At 39.8% G+C, this 26957-nt stretch overlaps 2 protein-coding genes across 3 annotated transcripts in view; one reads left to right on the forward strand and one right to left on the reverse strand.

The window, feature by feature from the left end:
- Positions 1–26957, forward strand: part of SH3D19 (SH3 domain containing 19) — a 170792-nt gene that overhangs the window by 11879 nt on the left and 131956 nt on the right. The gene's annotated exons all lie outside the window — the stretch shown is intronic.
- PRSS48 (serine protease 48) lies at positions 14240–25595 on the reverse strand. The gene is given in 9 exon segments (XM_008146458.3): positions 14240–14381; positions 14384–14479; positions 14482–14646; positions 17078–17244; positions 17954–18219; positions 22699–22861; positions 23029–23073; positions 24729–24857; positions 25557–25595. Coding segments are annotated over 8 exon segments (1101 nt in total). The 5' UTR covers positions 24796–24857; positions 25557–25595; the 3' UTR covers positions 14240–14249.

Consider the following 26957-nt stretch of genomic DNA (forward strand, 5'->3'; position numbering starts at 1 on the left):
ATATGACATTTGAAAATATTTCTTTTGGGCTACAGCTCCACCCCACTTCTATTAACAGTTTCTTTGAACATATTTTAAATAGTTGATATAAAGTCTTTGTCTAGTAAGTGCAATGTCTGGGCTTCCACAGGAACCTTTTGTATTACTTTTTTTTTCTTTGTGGGGCCATACTTTCTTGTTTTTTGTATGCCTTGTAGTTTTATGTTGAAAATTGGACATTTTGAATATTATAGTATAGCAACACTGGAAATCAGATTCATCTTCCTCTCCAAGGTTTGTTATTGCTGCTTATTATGATTGTTGTATGTTTAGTGACTTCTGAACTGATTTTGTAAAGTATGTATTCTTTGTGATGTATAGCACTGAAGTCTTAGTTTCATTAGCTTAGTGGTCTTCTAGGGATTGGACAGTTTTCCTTAAGTGCCTAACAACAATAAAAACAACAACAAAATCTCTTAGTATTTACAGATGGGCTCTGTGTATTGCTGTACAATTTCCCTTAGCCTTTACTTCCTGCTTGTGCAGAACCTAAAGGTGACCCAGAGATGGGAACTTAGGGCCTTCTCAGATCTTTTCTAAGCATGTACCCATCCTCAGAATGCATATGGTCTTTTAGATTCCCAGGAATATGTGGGAGCTTTTCACAGTCCTCATTCTCCAAAGCCTCTCATTCTCTAGCCTTTTCTCCCAACCTCTTTGGTGTCTTCATGCAGCACCAACTAATTATTTTTTGCTTATAAATGTTTTCAACAAATTCCTTCCAGCTAGCCACTTTTTAGCACTTGGAGAGTTCTGAATGAGGCACGATAAATTATCTTTTGTGCCAGTCTTCTAGGCACCACCAGACAGGTAAACACAAATTATTACAATTCTTTGTGAATGAGGTCCTTCTGCGCCCTTTGGTACTGTTACTAGTACCAGAAAGGCAGACTGAGCTGGAGGATGGGGAAATGCCACAAAGCTCACTGCTCTAACCGAAATCCAGCTAGTTTTAAAGTGTTTCACTGTTATGAAGTGCATCAAGTAGTTTTCTACAAGCTTTTGGTTAGTTTCCAGAATTCCAAAAAAGTTGATTCTGCCAGATTTTTATTGCTTTTATGGAGGACAAACTTTTGGAGTTCCTTACTTTGCTATTTTCACTATCACTCAAAACTGAGAGAACTGGCCCAAGTTTTCCTAGTAAAATACCAGAAGAGAAGAAATGGATATTCATTTTTGAAGTGTTTGTACATTCTACAGTAGTATTATCAAGGTATTTCAGGAGCCTCACTCATCTGGTTATAGTGCATGGGCAGCTTGCTTTTCTCATTTGCAGGCCACAGACAACCCCTAACCTCTCTGTTGCTTTTAAAAACATGATTTCAAAGGGATATCTGGCCAGGGGAATTCCTCTTTCCTCTGTTGTTAAAAGTGTCTCAGAGAAAGGAGTTTTATTAACTGTTCTGATGTAAATCAGTCATGTGTTAACACTCTGGGCAATGGAATTGAGCAGAGCATGGAATGTGTCACTTTATATACTTCTGTATTATTTGAGTTTCCTCCAAATGAGTATTACTTTGGAAATTAGAAAAAATAAAAATAAATTTAAAGTACTATGAGAAACAATTGCCTGCTGTTGGCCTAGTGTATTTGTTGCTCATGTTATGGTGTTTTTTAAAAACCTGTTTTGCCTTAAGGTAAGTTATTGCAGTGATCATAGTAAATGCTGTCCTATTGATAAAACAAATGATTGCTAAAGTGTTCAAGGAAATGACAATAGGAAGGAAGTATAGAATAGTTTCCTCTGAAGATCACTTTTCAAATACTGGCTAATTTATCATTTGTTTACCTGTTTGATTTTATGACACTCACTTGTTTTTGTGAAAGCCATAATCTCTTGAGAAGCAAATCCTCATTTATAACCAAACTGTGAAAAGCTATTTAATATAATCAAAAACCACCTTACCATTCTCTGATTCTCTTTATTTTTTCTTATATATTTCATCTCTATCTTGTGACCCAACAGAATCTATTCTAGAGGACTACATTCAGGAGACCTGTATTCTAATGCTCAACCTGCCACTAGCCATTTGTGTGACCTTGATTTAAATCTCTCTGGGTCTCGGAATCCTTGATGACAATATGAAGGATTTAGACCAAGGGTTTAGAAACTATAGACCTGTGTGCCAAATCTGGCTTACTGCTGTTTTTGTAAATAAAGTTTTATTAGAACACAGACATGCTCATTCATTTACATGTTTTCTATGGCTGCTTTCGTGCTACATCTGTGTGGCTTGCAAGCCTAAAATATTTACCATGTAGCCCTTTACAGAAAGTTTCCTTTCAGGTTCATTATTATTTGTTTTAGTTTTGGTATACTTGGGCCAACTTTTTAATTTTTCCATCAGATTGCTTCTTAGCAGATAGCCAGAAATTTTGATTAGAAGAGGAGAAACACAAAAAAATATTGTTATTTGTTAGACACCAGTATACCTCCTATTTTGTTATTAATGCTGTGTTAACAAACAGCCTCTGGAGCTCAATATCTTATAACAGTTATACTCAACTGGTGAGCCCACAGCTCAGCCTCACTTCTTCATTTTGGGATCCTGGCTGAAGGAGCAATACCTGTTGTCAACCTATGATGATCATTGGCACAATTCAACATCAACAGGAATTCCAAATTTGGGGTTTGGTGAAAAGGAAACTTTATTCAGTACAAAACAGTTCAATTATGATATAGCATGGCTCTGGAAACAGCTCAGCTGTGAGACAACCCTGGTTCCGGCCTCTCTGCCTCTGGCTAGACAGCTCTGCTCTGCTGTTGGATGGGGTGGCTTTGCTCTTCTTGCTGGTTTGCTTTGCACAGCACTGGTCTGCTCTGCTCTGGGAATCACAGTCTTCTGCCTTTAGTGGAAAGGGAAAGTGCACTATCAGAGCCAGAGAGGAGTTGAGGGGAGCTGGCTTATATGAACAGAAGTACCTGCCCTGGTCTCTGATTAGTCTGTCCTTATGCAAATGAGGGCACTGTCCTGATTGGTCAGAATAGAGCCACCCTGGTTGGTCAGAGCTGTGCAGCTCTGATCAGATGGGGATAGCCTCAGTCCTATTGGTTGAAATAGGATTCCAAGAACTTCTTTATAAGAGCTGGCTCAGGTGGCAGAAGCAGTGGGTGCAGGCAGTTCCTTGTCTGCAGGTAGTTAAGTGCAGGCTTCTCCTGGAAATGCAGTTTGTGTAAAAGACCCCTGTGTAGAAATGACTGCTAGGTCCTGTTTTGGTTTTTGTTTAATTTGAGCCAAGTTAGCCACCAGGAGCCCTTCTTAGTCTCTTAGGTGTCTTCTTAGGATTCACACTATCTGGGAATAAGAGCAATGAACAAATCATGTGCCAGCTTTTAAGACTAATGTATATAACTTCTACTCATATGTGTTTGGTCAGATTTATGTTAGTGATGCAGGGAAGTGTAATCCTGTTTTGCAGGACGTCCTACAATTCACCTGGCACCTCAAGTGGGTGGATAGTCCTTCCACCGGGAGGACAATGAACCATTGGTACAGCAACATCTAATACAACATCCTTAAAAGGTTCACTAGTGTGAGCAGACTGAAACTAATGTGTGTGTGTTTTAAATTTATTTATTGATTTTAGAGAGAGGGAAATATTGATTTGCTGTTCTACTTATGTATGCATTCATTGGTTGGTTTTTTATTGTACCCTGATGGGGATCGAGCTTGCAACCTTGATATATTGTGATGACACTCTAACCAACGGAGCTTCCTGGCCAGGGCCTGATGTGTATGTATTATTTTTCACAAACTCTAAGCAACTAGTAAGTAACTAGAATTTGGTCCATTAAGCTTTTGGAATATATTCTAATTCTCTCAACTTTCTTATTTAATAAATGTACAATGTAAGATTGAAATGTGTCTGTTTGGATTTCTTTTTCATAGACTCTTGATGTCTTAATTTACATTTCTTATCCCTAAGCTGTCTTCTCCAAGGTTTCATATCTCACTGAATGACATACCTTAAGTTGCCTAAGCAAGAAACCTGGGTGAAATTCTTAACTTTCTCCCTCACCATGAGTACTTACATGTAATTAGTCAGTTACCATATTCGTTGAATCTGTCTCCTTTGTGGCTCTTGAATCTCTTCTCTCCATCCTCATTGCTACCTGATCTGGGTGTCTATCACCATTTGCAACAGCCTTGTAACTAGCCTTTCTAACTCCTGAATTGTTTCTCTGTAATTCATTCTCTGCACAACCACCAAAGTAATTTTTCTAAAATGCAAACTGATTGTGTTATCCCCCTGCATTCAAACCTTAAAGCTCAAATTCAACATGGGCTTTCACCATTTTTTCATTATTTTTCTTCTGGGAATAGCCAAGTCTGTCCTGTTATGCTTAGTTTACTTTTATAGTTGTAAAAACATAATCATTTTCTAGAAAGATTTTTTTCTAGAGCATATTTTTTTAACTCACACAGTATTTGATAGATGTTTTTCACTTGTAGAGACTCCAACACTTGATGAAAAAATTGAGCACAGCTGACGGAGCAGTGTTGACCATGGTCCAACAATAGGATGCTTCCATCTTGAGGTTCAATGGATTGTTCCTTCTTAGAAAGGTTTGGCTGTGCTCATTTTGGAACTAGTTCATTGGGCCTCTAAGTGAGCTAACATATTTTTCATTATATACCAACTCAATAGCGTCTGGACAAAAAGAATATGAAACAAATGCATTAAAAAAAAACTATCTCCTTTCATGTTAGCTCTGTGTGTTAGAAATAAAAATAGCTTCATTGAACTTGGGGGGGAGGGGGCGGGTAGGAGGTTTCTTCGAAAACCCAAAATTCTTCCCTTTGAAAATGCTCTAGTAATTTTAATTTTTAAGGCCAAATGTTTTCATAATTTAAAATACATTGACACAAACTTTCTTTGATCAACCAACTGCTGTCTTTTTTTTGTGTGTAGGCTAATTACATGGAATTTTTAATAAAATTAATCAAAGGTCTTTCAACTCTGAAGCTTTGCAGTTGTAACGACAGCTTTCTGTTATTATAAGCTAATTTTAAAAAGCAAGCTCCATTTAAAAAAGCAAGTATAAAAAAATTATACATCTGTATAAACATTTAAAAAGGAGTCAGAGACATATTGACACATTCTTAAGCATGAGGGTGTATGAACAAGCAGTTACATGGGCATTTGAACTTTCTGTGTTAGATATTTCTGTAACATTTTGATTTTTTTTAATAAGCAGAATTGGGGGAAAATTTAAAGATTTTTTTAAAATGGAAAGTTACTTCGTTTCCTCCTCCTTAGGGAGGGAGCAATCTTCTAATCAGGGTTAGAACAGGCTGCTTTGTGATTACTTATAGTATTCTGGAGGTTCTATGAATATAGGATTCTTGGACATCTTGAAATTACATAACAAATGTATGTGTACATGAGTGTTTTTTTTGGATGTTGATTTGTGAAAATGAGGATCTATACTTCAAACAGATTCTTCTGATTTTATTTCTCTACTGGAGGCCCAGTGCACAAAATTCGTGCATGGGTACAGTCCCTAGGCCTGGCTGGCAATCAGGGCCCATCTGTGGGGTGACTGGTGGGGCCATCAGGGAGTCCCCGCTCGCACCCACCTTGGCTGGCCTGGCGCCGCCCGCTTGCCAGCCCCGCCCCCTGCTGCTGGTGCTGTTCGAGGCCTGCAGGCTGGGGGCAGCTCCTGTGTTGAGCGTCTGCCCCTGGTGGTTAGTGCACATCATAGTGACTGGTTGTTCTGCCATTCAGTCAATTTGCATATTAGGGTTTTATATATATATATATATAGACTAGAAGCCTGGTGCATGAAATTCATGCACTTGGAGAGGGTGGGTCCCTCAGCCCGGATTGTGAGAGGGCGCAGGCCAGGCCAAGGGACCTCACTGGGGCACAATTGGGGCCAGGGAAGGACACAGGAGGTTGGCCAGGTGGGGAGGGATCCCAGGAGGGCTCCAGGGCTTGTCCAGCCTGTCTTGCTCAGTCCCGATCTGCCAGAGCCCTGCAGCAAGCTAACCTACCAGTCAGAGCATCTGCCCCCTGGTGGTCAGTGCATGTCATAGTGAGCGGTTGAGTGGCCTTAGCATATCATTAGCATACTAGAGGCCTTGTACATGAAATTCATACACAGGTAGGGTCTCTAGGCCTGGCTGGCGATGAGGGCCAATCAAGTTCCCCGCCGCTGGTCGCCCGCCATATTCTGCGCCGCCCCCTGGTGGTCAGCACACATTATAGAGAGTGATCCAACTCCTGGTCGAACTCCCAAGGGGACAATTTGCATATTAGCCTTTTATTATATAGGAGGATTACGCTTTGATTGGTTGAGCAGACGACTGGGCACTTAGCATATTAGCTTTTATTATATAGGATAAGCTCCAGACTGTCTACTCAGCATCTCTACTTGGATATCTAATAGGCATCTCAAATTTAACATGTATGTATTCGTTTCCTGTTGCTGATGTAACAAATTACTCCAAATCTAATGGCTTTAAACAACATGAATTTATTTTTCTACAGTTCTGGAGGTCAAAAGTCTGAAATCAGTTTCACTGGACTAAAATCAAGTTGTTTGTAGGGCTGCATTCCAGCTATACTTCTTGGCTTAGGGCTCCTTTCTTCATCCCCAAAGCCAGCAGCATAGTGTCTTCCCTCCTCTCTTGTTTCTGCTCCCATCCTTATGTCTTCTGCATAGTCTCATAAGCATCTCAGTTTCCTATTCCTCTTACAAGGATATTTGGAATTATACGAAACATATCCAGATTATTCAGTATAATCTCCCCATCTCAAGATGCTAACTTAATCATATGTGCAAAGATTCTTTTACCAGGTAAAGTAACATATTCACAAGTTCTGGGGATTATGATATGGATATCTTTGGGGCCAGTATTCAGCCTACCACTGGATTTGATAGCCCAACAAATCTGTTTCTCCTCCAGCCTTCCTCATTTCACTTAGTAATATGACCAATCTCAGACCAGTAACCTGGGAGTCATTCTTGATTTCTCTTTTTAAATTCTTATCTTTACCATCCTCCTAATCCCAATTACCACCCTCACTTCTACTACCCACATCCAATCCATCAAGTCAGTACAAATCCAATCAAACTGTAATTTCAGTTCTGCTGCTTCTAGAATCTACCAACTGTATCTGGACTCTATCAACTGTATCTAGAATATGTTCTCATTAATTTCCACTAAAATCAGAGTGACTTTAGCATTTTGGATCCTTAGGCCCTCATCCTATCCTGTTCTTCCACTCTTGGGTATTTCATAGCTAATTTATGGTACAAGGCAGTGTGGTCTAGGTGTCAGAGTGTGGCACCGAGTGCCACAGAATTACACCCCAATCACTTTATTCTAACCACATGGGGATGGGAAGTGAAGATTTACATGGTAGAAGATGCTATGAAGAGAATTTGGGTTTGGCTGAGAATAATTATCCTGAAAAGCAATTCAGATTTCCCATTAAAGATTTCAATTGTCTTTATTCTTATGACAGTGAACATTTTCTCTCAATTATTAAAAGTGGGGAATAAAATTAATGTAATCTCTGGTTATTCTGAATGACTCACTCTTCCTCCCTTTCCTGAAGAAGGAACATGTTTAACAAAATTCTCAAGCAGTTGATTTCTAGAATGCAAATAAATGATACATAGTCAGATATGGTGGGGAGAATACTATCATTTCAGAATGATGTCAAACATATGAAAAGACAAAATACCCACTGTTGAAATAATATCAAAATATAACTTTTACATTTTATTCTGAATCCTTTTTCAGTAATGTTCTGTAATTTGGGGGATGTTTTTACAATTTAGTGAAATAAAGGGGGAAATGGGTGATCACTTGAAATAATTTATTTTTTATATGAATAGGAGATCTAGAAATAACTATATAACTTCCCCCCACCTTTAGGGGAGAAAATTGATGGTTGGTTTTCAGCACCTTAGTATATATAGCTTTTATGTTAAATGTGACCATAGCAAATTCCACCTTAATTAAAATTCCTCAAGGTATGAAAATTGGAGCAAATTAAATCAGATATTCCAAGGAATAAAGTATTTTGCAAATTAAAATTGACTTTTAAGGCAGAAATGCTGTTGAGCCCCCTTTCAAATAGAATGTAAAGATACTTCTATTTATTTCCTCATTTGGTCAGTTTGTGGTGTCATTGACTAAATTCATTACCAGTAATATGCTACCAGGTGCTGTATCTCATATATTGGGTTAAGCTTTACATTTTGTGTTGTAGCCATTAAAACAGAAAATGTATGTAGTTAGTTTGAGCTTTTTAACAAAGATAATCACATGAATTATTTAGATCTTTAGAGAATCCTGAATACATCACAGCCTAGTCGTTTGTTTTTTAAGCTGGAGAAACACTTCCCTCTTCATTTTTTAAAAAATAGCTTTATTGAGATATAATTCACATACTCTAGTTCACCCATTCCCCGTTAATTTAAAAAACCATTTCCTGGGGTTCTTTCAATGTGTTTCCAGTCAATGGAAAGAAATAAATGGATTGAGGTGTATAAGAGAAGGGTGTTCCAGGTACAGGAAACAGATACAATAAGGTCTTGAGGTGGAAATAAGATGAAGGAATGAGAAGAATATTGGTCCGAGTATGAGGAAAAAACAAATAGGAAGTAAGATAGGTGTCTTAGTGATGAATTATAAGTAGATGGAAGGAAGAGTGGGCTTCTGTTTTTCTTCACATCCATTAATGGGGCCTTAGTCTAAGGGATTAGGAAGAGAAGACAAGAAATAGCAAATAGTTCCATAGAATCAAACCTTCCTTACTGATGTTCAGAGTACCATAGCCCTCTAGTATTTTCCTCATTAGCACATTTATATTAGTGTATTTCCCCCCTGATTCTCATTCTCTACTCAGCCTGTTTAACTCTGCTATCATCAACTACCCTCTCCACCATTCTAGCCCCCTCATGGCCTCTACATAATCCCATGAGCATGGTATGGCAATTTTCTATTATATTCTTTCATCATTCCTCTGCTCTCATCCCTCCAGGGCCTTCTCATAAGAATGAAATTCAGAGTTCTTCCTGAGGCCTACCAGGCTCTGCATCACCTGCTAGTTCCTTCTTTGGGGGGCTTGGCTCCCTCTCTGGTCTCAGTTCCTATCCCTCTCCCCCTATGCTCACAATGTTCCAACATTGACTTCTTTGTTCTTCCTTATATACAGTAAGCATACTTCCACCTCAGAACCTTTCACTTGCTGTTCTCCCTATCTGGAATGTTCTTCCTCAGGGTGTGTTGTTGTTGTTTTTTTTTTTTTTTTTGCTTCCCTCCTTTATTGCAGGCCTCTTTGAAATGTCACCTCCTTGGAGAAACTTCTCTGACCACTTAATCTAAAGTGGAATCTCCCACCCTGACACTCTATTTGCTTCTTCTGTTTTATTTTTCTTTATCAGATTTTCCTGTATATGACATTATAATAAACACTTACTTTGCATTTGGTTATATTGCTCCTCCCCCACTGGAATGAATGTAAACTCCTTGAAGACAGGCTTGATGTGTTTTGTGTACTGCAGTATCCTTAATGCCTGGAATGGTGCCTGGATCATTGTGGGCACTTAATACTGTTGAATGTATGCTGATCTTCAGGCTTTCCAGAAGGGATCTGTTGGGTTGTCAAGTATTGAGTAGTACATCTGTTGATAAAGATGCTAGACCAACTGCCTCACCACCCTCTGAGCAGCTGTTAAGTCAGATGCCCATTCTGATACATCCAACCAGTAATTGCCAGGACAATGATGTCACATGGTCCTCTTCTTTCAATATCCCCTTCTTCCCACTTAAATGGGCTCCTCCCTTGAAAAATTTTGAATTTCAACTCTAGGTTCATGAGCAAAAATTTGCTACCTGCCATGCTGTGGAACATTTGCTTCCTAAGGTCTAGGGGAATGATAGGCAGAAATATTTGGCTTTCTTTATGTCCTGTTGGTGTGTCCTCCTGACTCAAACATTTGTTGGTCTCTGGATCTTCATTTTAATCTATCCTCTCTCCTCACCCCCCCTTTCTTTCTCTTGTTCTTTTCTCTCAGTTGCCATTTTGCTTTGCCCTCTATGTCATTCTAAAGCAGGGGTCCTCAAACTTTTTAAACAGGGGGCCAGTTCACTGTCCCTCAGAGAGAAGGAAGGGAGTCTGAGAGTGCGGCGCACATTCCACACATGCGCACTGCGGGCCCGGGACGAGTCGGCTGCTAAGCAGGACAGGCAGCAGCGGCAAAAACACCCGTTGGGCCGGATAAATGTCCTCGGCGGGCTGCATGTGGCCCACGGGCCGTAGTTTGAGGACCCCTGTTCTAGAGCTTGCTTAACATCAATTCTTGCTTCTGAGAAACCTTTCCATTTACTTGCTTTTTGTACTCTTTTCTCTCATTTGTTTATTATGGTTGGAGAGAACAGGCTGAAACATTCTTTTTTTTTCCATTTTTTAATTTAACTAATATTTGAAAACCTACTGTATAAGACACTATGCCAGGTTCTGGGTCACCTCCAGTAAATAAAACCCCCAGGTTCTCAGTTGGGGAGACAAAGAGGTTTGAGTGTTATTCATTCATTCACTCATTCATTTAGCAAATATTTATTAAGACTGGGATATAGTGATTGGCAAAAACAAATTTCTTTCTCTCATGGACCATACATAGATTTTGGTAAGACAGACATACATTAAGTAAAAGATTATACAAACAAATGTTAAAACTATGTTGAGTCCTATGAAGGAGGGCTCTATAATGCCATGAGAATATATATTAGGGGAATTTGTTCTGGTCAGGAGAGCAGGGACAGCCTCCTTGAGGAAGTGAAGGGTGAAATGAGATCTGAAGGCACAGTAAGAATTAAGTAGGCAAAGGCAGCAGGAAAGAGAGACTATCAGATGCAAAAGTCCAGCGCTGCCCTGGCTGCTTTGACTTAGTGGATAGAGCATCGGCCTGCAGACTGAAGGGTCCTGAGTTTCATTCTAATCAAGGGCACATGCCCAGGTTGTGGGCTGGATCCCCAGTAGGGGGCATGCAGGAGGCAGCCTGTCAATGATTCTTTGTCATCATTGATGTTTCTCTTTCCCTCCCCCTTCCTCTCTGAAATCAATAATATATATATATCTATATATATATATATATATATTTTTTAAATTACTTTATTGATTAAGGTATCACATATTTGTCATCAACCCCCCCCCATTCCCTCCCCAAACCCCCACACACACATGCCCCCCTCCCCCTGTTGTCCGTGATCACTGGTTAGGCTCATATGTAAGCACACAAGTCCTTTGGTTGATCTATCTCCCTTGTCCTCACCCTCCCCTACCTTCCTCTGAGGTCTGACAGTCTGATCTGTTCTTGTTCTTCAGTCTATGTTGTTCATCTTTTCCCCTAGATGAGTGAGCTCATGTGATACTAGGAATACACTTATAGGAACCGAAAATGAGACAAGCAATAATAGTTATGCTGAGAGGCAAATGAATCAGTCTATAGTGAGTTTCTTTCTGGGCCAACAGTTCTTTTGAGTCCCGGTTTCTATGTCCAACAGTTGTTTATGTGTTCATAACAGCAATGATATTTCAGTTCTGGATAGTGGACAAATGGTGGTAATGCAGGTCCGACCCTCTCTGGTTTGGTCCTGGGCAATCTGCAGTGACACACATCTGCTGACTGCTAGTATGGCAAGGCATGGTCAGCGTCTTCCATCTCTGGACTGTTTCTCTTCTGACTTCATGGCTGGAACACTCCTGTCAATTCCTCTCTGTTGCAGGAATCCACATGGTCTCGGAGTTGTTTTCTGAAAATATACAAACATATTCTCGACCAAAAGTTAATAAAGGAATATTTTCTATAAATTTGACTTGCGATCCTTTTTCAATTTTTTGCCCAAATGATTTTCCTTTGACTTGTTTTGACACCATGTATGTTTTACCTGGGTGTCTTGCTGTTAGCATTACAAATGAAAGTTAATTTTCTAAAGTAAAAATTTTCTAGATGTAATTTATTTACAGGATATTTTTCCTTACATGATATTCTTCTACTATCCCCCCTTTTTTGGTTTAAATATTGGGAGGCTTTTGGAAATTTTATGCTGTAATCTTGATAGCTTTTAAATTTTACTTTTTTGCACTAAAATGTGACTGCTTTAGGTTCATTATATGTTATGCAACTTTACCATGAGATGAACTACCAATAAAAATTTTAGTTAACACTTTAGGAACAGATTTTTTGTCCAGTACAATTGATTTTTCTAGAGTATTTGCTTATTTTGATTGGCCAATTTAAATTAGTCTGAAAACTTGACTACTATTTTACTGTCAAATTTAATATTCTAACAACCATCTTGTTTTTCCCTGTAATTATTAGTGGAGAGGATTATTTGCCTTCTTGAGTAGGCCCTGAGCATTCCTGGTGCTAGGCTGGATTTAGATATCATAGACCCCAGTTCCCCAGATCATGGGTGCAAGACATCTCCATCAAGTCTTGTTGCAGTGAGAGGGCATCTGCTGTTGTCCAAGTCTCTGTTACCTGGGTCCCGATTTGAGCTGGGCATGTGAAGCTGAGCAGCCATGGGGGCAGGAGATCTCCTTCAGCAGGGGTGAGGGTTCAGGCCCCTGCAAACTTGGGGGGGGGGGTGAAGGTCTGTGCCCCACCTCTGTTGACCCCCAAGTTCTCTCCTGATGGCCCCTATGCAACTGTGCCTGTCTTAGGTTGTTCCTTCCCTGAGGAATCTTACCCGTCTCTGGCTAACCAGCCATCCTCCGGGGCCAAGCAGGGTGATGTGAGGTTTAGTTCTGTCTCCTTGGTCACCTATGCCCCCATGGCCTCCACGCCCAGCACCTGCCTTGGGATCCTCTCGCCTGCTGGCAGGGTCCCAGCACTGATCACATATTTTGTGGAACCCAGGTTTCTTCTCCAAGGAGGCCCAGCTCACCCCACTGGGCGAGAGACAGATCCATGGTACCAGCCATCACGAGGTTTCAACCTTGGCATGAACAGAAGCTCAGGCAACAGCTGTATTTTTTTAAAAAGCCCAGCACCAAGAGGGAGCTTGGAGTATTTGAAGACGTGAAAGCATATAGAGCAGGATGGAATGATGCTGAATGAGGCTGAAGAGGCAGTCTGGGATCAAATGCTACAGGGTTTGGTGGGTCTTGTTAAGGAGCAGTGGCATGGATGCAGTTCAAGTGCTATAAGCAGGGGAAAGGGGGAGAAAAGTATAAAAACATACCTTTATTTTAAAAACAGTCTGAATACTGTAAAGAATAAATGGAATTAAGCATAGGTATAAGTGAGGGAAAGGAGGTGTGACTTCCAGTTAGCAGGCTGTTGTGGCAGACCAGATGAGAGGTGAGGGTAGGGGTTAGAAAGGATTTTATGTTTCCAAACCTACACTCACTTCTTATTAAATGTATTTATTTATCCCAAAAATTATTTTTAAAAGTTAACTTTTACAGATGTGATAAAATTTAAGTTTATTTAAATGAGAAATGGATGCTTTAAGTAAATAGGGGTATGAATGAAATTATACCAGATAATCTAGGATAAAAATGACGACTGAGCTTAAGTTTAAAACTTAGCTCTGATCTCCTGGAAGCCTAGGCAGAGAAGGACATAGTATAAGTCGTGTGATTGTTTAACAAAAGAAGCATGCTAGTTAAATAAGGAATAAAATATTTTTCTTATAAACATTTAAACTACTTTACTATACAATTGATATTTACCTGGATCAGTCCCGATTTTTGAAACCCAAGATTTTAGCTCTTGTAATCATGGCGTTAATCCATTTTTAGCAGTATGTTACATTGGTATTTCAAAGAGTAAAAATTTCTAAAAATTCCAGAGCTGAACCACATAAATGTATTTCTTACTAGACCCCTTGCTACAGAGGGGAAACATAGGTCAGTAGAGGAGATAAGAAATAATAGACCCACTAAGAAGCTCATAATGCAGCCCATGGGCAGGAAGTAAAACCTTAATTTATTTCCTTGAGGACTTTCCCTTTTGCCTTCACAGATACTTTTTTTTTTTTTTTTGCCTGCTTCTCCAGTAGCCATTTAATTTGTTTCCATAAATATTTATTCATAGAAGCCATTCTTCTTGCCTTGCAAGATGCATAGGAACAAAGAATGCCATGCACAGAGTAGCAACCTTATTTCTCAGCTGTTCACATTCGAACCACTAAACCATACTTCAGAATCAAGAACTTCAAAAACAGGATTATTTCTAATCATTTTAATAAAGTTATCCAGAGTTCCCAGTGACTGTTCTGTGCATTCTCTGTACTGGGACTTATTCTCCATGCTTTCTCTTCCTAGCCCTGTACTTCATCAGTGGCTTTAGCTTCACTGTGTACTCTCCTGGTAAGATGTTAGGCCCAAAGGCACAGGAGGGTCCCAAGAGAGCCAAAGAGAACAGCAAAATAGGGAACAATAAATCAGATAAGTCCAGATTGTTGGCCCCCAAACCTCAGCTCTTGAGATAGTGGCTTTGATCCATTTTTGATAGTAGATCACATTGGTGTAGACTCCAGGAAGAGATTTAGCACATCCTAATCCCCAGCTTACCAGCCCTATCTGGGTCCATACACCATCAATATGACATGACAGAGGCCCTCCAGAATCACCCTAAGGAAGAGATAAAGGTCATGAGCATAATGAAAAAGACCATGAATAGGATTGTGGTCACAAGAGGTGGAGAGTTCCTTAGAATGAGGCAGTGAAGGCTGTGGAGCTATAGAACTCTAGAGGGAGCTGGATGTCCCACAGCATTAGGCAGGAGATCACAGAAATTCTAGAATTCTAGAATTTTAAATTGGCAGAGATCTTAGCTAAATATATCAGTAGTTTCAAAATATTCATTTGTGGTAAAAAAAGAAAAGAAATTCATGTGATGAGTTTTTTCACTAAAGTTATTTAATTTAATGTACTGCCCTTATTGTTGTGTTCTTAGGTTCTTATTGCCTTTTTTAGTGTCAGTCCTTTCTTTTACAAAACAATAGTGATAAGTAAATAGTTGGTAATATGTCTTTAATCTTGCTTTTCCTTTTTGTAACAGCCTTATTGTTATAACTCACAACCATACAATTCACCTATTTAAAGTATACAAGTCAGTGGTTTTTAGTATATTTACAATGTTGCTCAACAATCACCATGACACATTTTAGAATATTTTCATCACCTCCAAAAGAAACCCTATACCCATCAGCAGTCATCCTCATTTCCTCCCACCTCTCCCAGCCCTAGACCAACACCAGTGATCTACTTTGTGCCTTATGGATTTTCACATTCTGGACATTTTGTATAAATGGAATAATATAATATGTGACCTTTCGTGTCTGGTTTCTTTCATTAGGCATATTCTTTTTAAGGTTCATCTATGTTGTAGCAAGTATTCGTACTCCATTCCTTTTAATGGCTGAATAATATCCCATTATATAGATATACCACATTTTGTTTATCTAGTCATCAGTTGGTAGACATTAGAGTTGTTTCACTTTTTGGCTATTATGAATAATGCTATTATGAACATTTATTTACAAGTTTTTTATAGACATATTTTTATTTCTCTTGTGTGTATACCTAGGAGTGGAATTCCTGGGTCATGTGGTAACTCTATATTTAACCTTTTGAGGAACTACTAGACAATTTTCCAAAGCAGCTGCACCATTTTACTAGGTGTATGAAGGTTCCAATTTTTCCAGATTCTTATCAACTCTTATAATTATCTATCTTGATTGTAGCCATCTGAGTGAATGTGAAGCCATGTCTCATTGTTTGATTTGCATAATGAATATACAGATAGAAAATCTTGGTAGAGATATAGAAAATGTAGTGTGTGTATGTGTGTGTGTGCTCACCTGTGCATATGGGGGGGGGGGGGAAGGGAGGTTAAATGGTCATTTTAGAACTGAAAAATAAAATATTTGAAAAATTTCACTAGATGAACTTAACAGGAAAATATAGGTGACAGGGGAAAGAGACAATGATCTTGAATATGGATTAATTTAAAAGTATCTAAAGAACTGAAAAGGAGAAAAATAAAATGAACAGGTTCAGGGACCTGTGTGAAAATATCAAAAAGTGAAATTTATAAATTTGTGGTTTTAATTAGAAGAGGAAAAAAGGGAAATGAGGTAGAATAATATTTGAAGAAATCATGAATGAAAACTTTTCAAGTTTTGATGAAAAATAAAAACAAGATAAAAAAACAAACACACAAACCTCAACAAATGCCAAACAGGATAAATACAACAAAAACCATACATAGCACATCACAATCCTGGCAAACAAATATGAAGGAAAATTGAAAGCAACCAGAGCAAAACATGTCCCACTCAGAAGAGGAAGACACAACTGATGGCTCATTTTTCATCAGACAGTTATGATCAGGAGACAGAGGAATAACATCTTTTAAATGTCGGATGAAATTTTATTACTTGAAAAAATAAAAAAGTTGGAAATTCTGTATCAACCTCTTAATATATTTAGAAAAATTTACGAGTTTGTAAAAACCCAGTGACCAATGGTTAGAGATGCTCTAAATCAACAGTTGAAGAGATTAAATTCCTAGAAAAAGGTTAAGTGATTTGTCCAGACTAACACAAGAATTATTGTCAGAACTCTTATCTCCTGATTCCTAATCCACTGTTGTTTACAGATAGAAATACCTAGATCTACATTAAGACCTGGGAAGTATTATGGTAAGCAAAATAAGCCTGTCAGAGAAAGACAAGTATCACCACAGGATCTCACTCATATGAGGAATCTAATGAACAAAATAAACTGGTGAACAAAATAGATCCAGAGACATATAAACAAGGAACAGACTGAATTTCAGAGGGAAGGTAGGGGTGGGTGAGAAGAAATTAACCAAAGAACTTATATGCATAACCCATGGACACAGACAATAGTGTGGTGAAGGCTGGGGCAGGGGGTGATAGAGAGCTAGATTGGGCCAATAGGGGGAAGGGGTTATCTGTAATACTTTCAACAATAAAGATAAATTAAGAAGAAAAAAAAAGACTTTATGCTAAAAATTTCAAGAGTAAACCCTAACCTTGCAGCTATCCTTTTTATTAATATCACCAGCACAAATCATGTCTTCCTTGATGATTGTTTCTAATTCTGGTGCTACAACGATGAGTGGGTTGTAGAGATATTCACAAGTTTGGCGGTCAATGACGGGTATTTCTACTTCCTGGAGGGTGGAAGTGTAATTAATACCTGTAGAGAGACAGGAATTAAAGGAAAAGCAATTTGAAAAGGTATAGGGGCAGTATTCAGTCATGATGTACAAAATTTCTGAATGGGAATCCAAAAGCAGAATATAATCACTTTCCAATCATATTTGCTAGTGGAAGAATTTTTTGGAACACTTAATCTAAAACAACAGATAATTCAAAATTATTTCTATTTGTTTGAGGTTTATCTAATGTGCCAATGTGGGGTATTCTTGACATTCCAAATAAAGAGAAATTCAGATATATTTTGATTAAGGAAGGATGTGAATATTCTGAAACTTTTACCTTCCCCACTTTCCTGCTCCCAGATCATTTCCTCTCTTGTCTTTACCCCATCCTGGGAAACAGTTGACACTACACTTTAAAAACAAATTAAAAAACACTACACTCTCTCCGAACTTTAAATCAAGTTTTTTAACCTGTTTCAGAGAGGTAATTATGTGTTTTAGTATCTGCTCTTGCAGCTAAAGCTAGACTCTAGGCAGAATATGAGTAAATAGAGATATAAATGTCAAAAATTACATTTTATTTGAAGACTTATAAATAATATGAATAGGTTGATCTGGTTTTGTTGAAAAATATTTACCTTGGTAAAAATGTATCTAGAATCTTATGTATCACAAATCTGAGTGTTCTGGAATGGGTATAAGAGGGTGACATATAAAACAACCCCTTTCTCTACGCATGCTCACCTTCATTTTCCTTAACTTGTCCCCATCCAGTCACCCAGCAAGAGCCAGGAATTGTCAACTGCTTTGTGATATTGGGCAGGCAGATGGGCAGGATAAAAGAAGTGAAGGTGACTCTAGAGGTCAGTTTCAATAAGGCAATGTCTGCAGTTGTATTTTGGGATTGGGGGTGGAAAACTGTTTTAAACACATAATGTTTCACACCATTATTTGAATAGTCTATTTTAATCGATCCCAGCCACACAGAATATATGAAAGGTATCCAGGTCCTAAGGGGAAGAGAAAGAGGAGAATAAAAGTGAAGCATGCATATGTGTTACAGCTGGGTCAGAACAAGCTGCCTAGGTGTAGCAAGCAGTAACACCCCTTAAGAAAGAAGGGTAACAGACTCGGAATTAACCAGGCTGCTTCCAACTTGACTAGAGTTGGTTTGTCTGCGTTTCTTCCTCCCTCCTTCCCTGATTGCTCTTTTTTGTTGTCTAATGTTTCTGTGGTCTCCTCTTATATGCTTATGGCCAGCATCTTGTCCTGCATTATCTCTTTGGTTCTCTTGTTCACCTCTCCCATTCTCCATGGTTTCAGCCATCACCTGTATGCTTAATAGTCATTGGTCTTTTTTATTGCCAGTTTTTATTTCTGAGCACTAGACCTTTATTTCTAATAACAATTTAAAGCAAAGTATAATCACCTGTTATATATATTTATATATGTATATATGTAATGTGAAATGTCAAATAATTTGATAAGATGTACTAAATAAATAAATACAAAAGTTCTCTGCCCTACTGCCCACAATTAACCCTTACCCAAAAACAATCACTTTTCAACTCTTAGATATTTTCCTTAGTATTTTCAAGAAACTCTATTTATTGCTATTAATTTTTTAATAGAATACTGTATTTCTATTGTGAAAGGTGAGGATTGAGCCAGCCATCACTGCCAACTCCCCCTTTCTTTTCACCATCTTCCTGACCAAGTATTATGATTTTGTGTTAGATCCATATTTAATGTGTATATTTTTGTAACTTTGTAAACATTATTCACCACTGGGCCATATTGGATCCCATGAATACATTTCTTATAAAATTTTTGTGCTTGTCCTAGAGTTAATAATATAGTCTTACTTCTTTGTCTTTAGTTTTCTAATTACCTATCATTAATTCATCATTCATTTCCCAAACTCTCTGCCTGAAATGTAAATTTCTCAGTATGTTAATATCAATTCCTCCTCCTCCTCTTTTTTTTTTTTTTCCCCTCTGCCCTCTTGCTCCAATCTTGATACTTTTCCTTATCGTTTTCCTGGGATTCTCTTCTATGTTGTATCATCTTTTTTTCTGGATCCCATGTTTTCCTATCTCCCTTTCTGCCCCCTTTATTTTGGTAAAGCACTTTTTCCTTTGGCTTCCTGATAAAATGTGCATGAGAGGTAATATTTTTGCTGTTTTGTATATTTGAAAATTTCTTATATCTGTCCCACACATGACTGATGGTTTGCATATGGGTAGAATTCTAGATTGGAAATAATTTTCTCTCAGTATTTTAAAGTTATTTCTTTATTTTCTTTGACCTTGCAGTGTTGTTGAAAAGTCATGTTGTTTTGATTTCTGTATATATTAGTTATCTATTGTCAAATAACAAGTTACCACAAAGCTTAGAGGCTTAAAACATACATTTAGGGGAGGAACCAAGATAGCGGCAAAGTTAAACAACTAAATTGCCGCCTCGCACAACAATTTCAAAAATACAACTAAAAGACAAAACGTCTACCACCCAGAACCACAGGAAAGCTGGCTGAGTGGTAGATTTACAACTAAGGAGAGAAAGGAGCACAAACACTGAAAAGCTGAGGTACGGAGGCGCGCGAATCGGGCTGGTGGCGGGCGACTGGACCCGCGGCTTTTCTTCAACCCAAAGGGAGACAAGCTCCCGATCACTCTGAAATCCAGTTTCTGGGGACATGCGGGAGACCCAGACACCTACGGGGAGAAGCTGGACTCTCGGCCATTGGGTCGGAAAGTGAGAGTGACTTTTTTGCAGAGGTGCGCCCAGCAATCAGTGTTTACTGCGCTGGAGCGCGGGACTCCCGCAGGGACTTGGAAACACGGAAAGGCAGAGACGGCTGATGGCAGCCATCGCTGTTTGCCACGCTCTAGCCTAGTGACGCCCTGAGACCCCACCCCGCACATTCCACAAACCCGCCCAGGCTCCACATATCTGCTTTTGCATATAAATGGCCTGTTCTGTGGCAGCTTAACCAAATTAACTGCAGCTCCAGTCAGACTGCTCCAAAACCACCCAAGCAAAGAGGAGAAAACTAGTTCTTGCTGTAGCTCCTGCTGGGGGGGCCTCAGACAGTAGCTGACCTGCACCCCATTGGAGATCCAGACACTAATGTATCTAGTGGTCAGTGTGAGATGACACCAGATTTCAACCACTCTCATAAGGGACACATTCAAGAGGCAGACTCAGTGAGCACCAAAGCCCTACTGGAACAAGTCCTGCCCCATAAACGTGTCTCCAGCACAGCAATTCTCCCGTTATAGACACAGCGGGTCCTCACAGCCAATTGGCCTGGAGGTCAATTCCTCCCAGTGACACCAACAACAATCAAGACTTAACTACAAGGCTATACACACAGTACACAAAGGGGTACACCAAGAGTGTCCACCTCAGGTAACTGGGAGGCTGACCCATTGAACCAATAAGACACCTAGTACACAAAGCTACCCAACCAACTCAGGGAAGCAGCGAAAATGAGGAGTCAAGGAAACAGATCCCAAATGAAAGAAATGGAGGAGAACAAACGAATGGACATAGAGTTCAAAACCACTGTTATAAGGTTTTTCAAGAATTTCATGGAAAAGGCTGATAAATTAAATGAGACCCTCGAGGATATGAAAAAGGACCAACTAGAAATTAAACATACACTGACTGAAATAAAAAAATTATACAGAGACCCAACAGCAGACTAAAGGAACGCAAGAATCAACTCAAAGATTTGGAATACAAAGAGGGAAAGGACACTCCTCCAGAGAAGCAAGAAGAGAAGAGAATTCAGAAAGTTGAAGATAGTGTAAGAAGCCTCTGGGACAACTTCAAGCATACCAACATCAGAATTATGGGGGTACCAGAAGAAGAGAGAGAGCAAGATGCTGAAAACCTATTTGAAGAAATAATGACTGAAAACTTCCCCCACCTGATGAAAGAAATAGACTTACAAGTCCAGGAAGCACACAGAACCCCAAACAAAAGGAATCCAAAAAGGACCACACCAAGACACATCATAATTAAAATGCCAAGAGCAAAAGACAAAGAGAGAATCTTACAAGCAGCAAGAGAAAAACAATTAGTTACCTACAAGGGAGCACCCATACGATTATCAGCTGATTTCTCAACAGAAACTATGCAGGCCAGATGGAAGTGGCAAGAAATATTCAAAGTGATGAATAGCAAGAACCTACAACCAAGACTACTCTACCCAGCAAAGTTACCATTCAGAATTGAAGGGCAGATAAAGAGCTTCACAGATAAGAAAAAGCTAAAGGAGTTCATCACCACCAAACCAGTTTTATATGAAATGCTGAAAGGTATTCTTTAAGAAGGGGAGAAAGAAAAAAAAAGTAAAGATAAAAATTATGAACAACAAATACATATCTATCAACAAGTGAATCTAAAAGTCAAGTGAATTAAAAATCTGAGGAACAGAATAAACTGGTGAACATAATAGAATCAGAGGCATATAATGGGAGTGGATTGATTATTCTCAGGGGGAAAGGGGTGTCTGTGTGGGGGGTACAGGAAGAGACTGGACAAAAATCATACACCTATGGATAAGGACAGCGGGGGGAGGTAAGGCCAAAGGTGGGGGGGAACCGGGTAGTGGGGAGATATGGGCGGAATAAAGAAGAAACAATTGTAATCTGAACAATAAAGATTTATTAAATTTAAAAAAACAAACAAACATACATTTATCTCACAATTTATATAGGCCAAGAATCAGGTGTGACTTACTGGGTGCCTCTGACTCAAGGTCTTTCACAAGGCTGTGATCAAGGTGAGCTGTAGTCAACCTCAAAGTTTGACTCAGGGAGGATGTTTCCAGACTTATTTATGATGGCAGGCTTGGAGTCTTCACTAGCTATTGGCTAGTAATGTTAGTTTTACATGAAATAATCCCTAGGGGCTACTTTTCATATGGCACCTTATTTTGCTCAAAGCTCAGACAGTGTTTATGACCCCCAAGCTTAAGACAAAATCCCCTGACTGGTGTTTAGCAAGCAATTTGGCAAAAAGTAAGAAACGTTTCTCACACTAGTCAGTTTGGCTCAGCAGAAAGAGCATCGGCCTGCAGACCAAAGGGGTCACGGGTTTGATTCTGGTCAAGGGCACATGCTCCATGCCTCAGTTGCTGGTTCTATTCCCGGCACGACTGGGGTACAACCAATCTATGTATCTCTCTCACATCGATGTTTCTCTCTCTGTGTCTATCTCCCTTCCTTCTGTTCACTCTAAAAATCAATGGAAAAATATCCTCAGGTGAGGATTAACAACCAAAAAGATGTTTCTAATGCAGTGTCTATTTTCATAATTTCTTTTTCTACCTCTTTGTCCTGTCCCTAGTCCAAGGTACCTAGGGTTTCCTCCTTCTTACTCATATCGCCACTTTCATTTGTCTATTGGTTCAGTCAAGAAATAATTCAAATATTTACTGAGACTCTATCTGTGCTAACCATTAGCCTAGAACTCACCTTTCTAGGCAGTGTGCTGCTGTCAGTATCCACCTGTCGCTGATGAGGGAACCTCCACAGATGTAAGTCTGGCCGTGGTACAGGCTGACCTGCCAAGGCCAGTGCCCCTCAACGGCATCCTGGCCACCCACAATACGGCCTGAATATTTAGGACGTCCACACACTAGAGAAAGTAGAGAGAAGAAAATGTGGTCTGGGTGTCCCATTGTCCCCATTTTCTTATCATCTTCCAAATCCCACCCCTAGAACCCGTGTCCTCCCTAGGCTCCATATGCCAATCTAATTCAGTTCCAAACCCAGCAATTTTGGGCCCAAATGACGACCACTCACCTGACTGCAGATCTTTCTTTTTGGAAGAAGAGCATGGCCAAGACCCTAAGATAGGCACACACCATATCATTAATATATGATAACACAGTATCTAAAATTCACTGAACAGAGAGGCTTTCCACTAAATCCCTCAGGTTGGTGTTAAAGGCAAAAATTTTATAAATGTTTACCCATTAGTGGGAAATCCTGATAATTTTTACATACATACCTTCCTTCTTTAGCAGCATACATGGGACATAATTTAATTTTTACTTGGTGATTCAAGGCTGTCATCAGGAATATCAAGATGTTAGGTTGTACATACAGTGATGCTCTCAGATATTTTTGAGGTTTATAAGCTGTTTTCTTTTGTCCTGTTTAACTAAATTGGCATTTTGCAGTATTTGTATATCTTTCCTTTTTGTTACCTATTATCTTTTGGCTACTCTCAGCCTACCCTGCTTTTAAATCAGTGTGGGCCAAAAAAATAAATGAACAGGCTTATGCTGAAATCACTGAACAGCATTTACACTTCCAGTTCCCTAGGCTTGAAATGCTCTTTTCCTAGATCCTCTTAACTAAATCAATCGTCTCCTTCAAATCTTTGTTCAAGTGAGTCCCTCTTTTTTTTTTTAATATATTTTTTATTGTTGATAGTATTACAGTTATCTCCCATTCCCCCCCTCCTCCCAGGCCCTACCCACAACCCCAGGTGTTCACTACTCTATTGCCTATGTCCCTGGCCTGTGCATATATTCTTTGGTTTATCTCTTCTTGTCCCCCCACCTCCACATCAAGGTACGTCAGTCTGTTCCATGCCTCCATGCTTCAGGTCTCATTTTGTTGGTCAATTCTCTCTCTCTCTCTCTCTCTCTCTCTCTCTCTCTCTCTATTGTTTAAAGTTTTACATATGTCTCCTTCCCCCTCGCTCCCCCGATTGACCCCCCGGCCACCCTCACCCTCGAGGGCAAGCCCCCACCACTCCAGTGTCTGTGTCCACTGGTTATGCTAATATGCATGCATACAAGTCCTTTGGTTGATCTCTAACCCCCCCTCAATTCATTTTGTTCATTAGATCCACAAATAAGTGAGATCATGTGATATTTGTCCTTCTCCGTGAAATAAGCCAAACTGAGAAAGACAAACTCAGTTCTGTTTTTTTGTGGGGTTTTTTTGAGGAAATTATTTGCTTTTATTTACTAGTACTTGCCTGTGAAAATTTCTCACCCTCTTTTTGGTACATGCAAATGTTGCTGATGATAATCTGCCCTTTTTTCCCTTTATTTTTTATTTTTTTAATAAATATTTATTGTTCAGATTATTACAGGTGTTCCTCTTTTTTTCCCCCCCATAGTTCCCCTCCACCTGATTCCCCACCCCACCCCATGCCCTTAATGAAACCTTCCTTGACTCCCCTATTTAAAATTATAACATGCCTCCAGTCCCTGTACTCCTGATGCCCCTTCCTCTCATAGCATTTATTACTTTCTAAAGTGCTATATAATTTACATATTCAATATGTTCATTGTTTATAAGCCCCATGAGGGAAGGGATCTCTGTTTTGTTTACTACTATATCTAAGATACTTAGAAAGATGCGTGGCATATAGTATCCTCTCAGGACTTTCTCAGGGCACATTATTATAAGTAAGATCCCATTGGGTGACATGTCATCTTATTCCACACTATAACTTCTTGAGCCAAAAAACCTCTCCTTCTCACCTTCCCAGCCCATCTGAGTCTCACCCAACACAAGGAACAGCAGGAAGACACTGCCAGCAGGGTCCATGTCTCTGTCCTCAGAATCAGCACTTCCTGCTTCCTGGACTCAGGCTTCCAGGCAGAGCCCAGCTGGGGAGCAGCCAGAGGAAGGGGCAGGATGAGCTTCTCCTAGGTGGATTCCTCTGCTACACCCCTTCCTCTCCTTTGGTCTTCACCCAGAGCCAGGCACTGAAGGGACCAGATTTTAGAAGTGCAGCAGCAGGAAGGACCCAGGGTGGGGAGCTGGGGCTTGAGGTGCCCCTTGCTGTGTAGGGAGGGCAGGGTGCCTGCTGGGTGGGGGAGAGTGGTTGCAGTAGCTACCTGCCCCTGTAAGTTGGAGGCCACTGGAAAGAACAGGACCCTTTTCTCTAGGAACAAAAATGGAAAATGGGCAGAATTCTTCAAAAGAAAGACATGGTAAAAAGAAAACCCAGCACCTGGCTAATTTTTCCTAATTTTTTTCCCTCTCTGATACAGTATTAGCCTTAAAATATACTACAAGTCAAATTTTCTGGAAAGTAAACTTTAAGGAAGAGATTTATGTGCAAGAAGTTTATTTGGGAGTGGTCTCAGAATCACCACCTTAAGGGGAGGTAGAAGCAGGATTGGACAGAAGTAGAGTTTAACTCTAAGGCATTTTCAGAAAAGGCCTCAGCTCATTCCACAAGTTTCTCTGGAGCTGGGGGTGGCCCTTCAAAGATGTCCTGAGCTGAGACAAGAAGTCTGGGCACTGGGACTTCTGCATGATTGAATGCAGGCTGCCTCCAAGGAGGGGGTAGGGGACATTACCTTGGGAGAGGTGGCTCTGTTGGCATTTCTTAGAATCTTTGCTGTGAACTGTCAGCAGCCAACATTCCTGGTTGCTAGGAGAATGAATGCTTCAGTTCTGAAGGAGGATGTAGGTGGTGCAGCACAGGATGGACTACAGAATTCCTCTTTGTGCCTTTTCTGTTTTCTGTATCAATTGTTTGTAGGGTACTAGGTCTGTGGAGGCAAATTGATTGAAATCTTAAAGCATCTTATTGTTCTCTTGTAGCTTAAAATACTGGGAGGTTTGAAAGATACACATGAATAATTAAAAAATAATAGAATCACAGAAAATGTAGTTGTTTTGGTAAGGTTTGTTCAGTTACAAGCAATCGGGGATCGAACCCGAAACCTTTTGTTGTATGGGATGATGCTCCATCAACTGAGCCAACCATCCAGGGCTCCTCCATACATTTTTTTTTTTTTAAATTCTGGCAGCATTTATTTGCTCTGTGGCCCCACCCCCGCCCCCACCCAATCACCAACACCTTGTCTTCAACCGCTCATCTCATCTGCACAGACAACTGGTCAACCCAATCACTCTAATCCGCTGCCAGAAACCAAGTCCGGGCAGGGACATCTGGTCAACCCCTGCCTCCTCCATACATTTTTTAATGGTTCTTCTTTTATGCAACCTATTTGTGTGTGTGTGGCTTATACATTCATTCTGGTTATGTTTCTATCTCTCACTGCTTTTTATTATATATAACGATTCTCTTAGTACTTTTCACCAATTTTTTTTTCTGAAATTAATATTGCAACCTGTGATTTTTTACCTGCTCATTTAATTGAAGAAAAAGGTTTATTCCTAGTACAATCTATGTGGGTATTCCAATTAACTTATAGCATTCAGGCCATTTTAACTATTTAGTTACATTTGCAAAGACATCAAAGTTCTATTGATTTATCAAAGGAACAAAAATTTGACCAGGTACTCTTGTCACTCTGAGAGTCTGTGGTTGTCCTATATCTTTGGACTTTTATATTTCTAGACAAGTCTGAAGTCACTGATCAATATTCTTTACATATTAGTTGGATTGTTTATATAATCTCTTCTTTTGTTTAATGTTTTATAAAATATACTAGTGGCCCGGTGCACAAAATTCATGCATGGGGTGGGGGATGTCCCTCAGCCCGGCCTGCACCCTCTCCAATCTGGACCCCTTGGGGGATGTCCGACTGCTGGTTTAGGCCCGATTCCACTGGCTCCTAACTGCTCACCTGCCGGCCTTCTCGCCCCCAAATGCCCCCTCTGGTGGCCTGATTGCCCCCAACTTCCCTCCACCACCACCCCCCACCCCCCCCACCCCCCGCTGGCCTGATCACCCCCAGCTGCCCTCCCCTCCTGGCCTTAATCGCCCCTAACCGCCTCTGCCTCGGCCC

This window comes from Eptesicus fuscus, chromosome 6, assembly GCF_027574615.1.
Source record: "Eptesicus fuscus isolate TK198812 chromosome 6, DD_ASM_mEF_20220401, whole genome shotgun sequence".
Classification (NCBI taxonomy): Eukaryota; Metazoa; Chordata; class Mammalia; order Chiroptera; family Vespertilionidae; genus Eptesicus; species Eptesicus fuscus.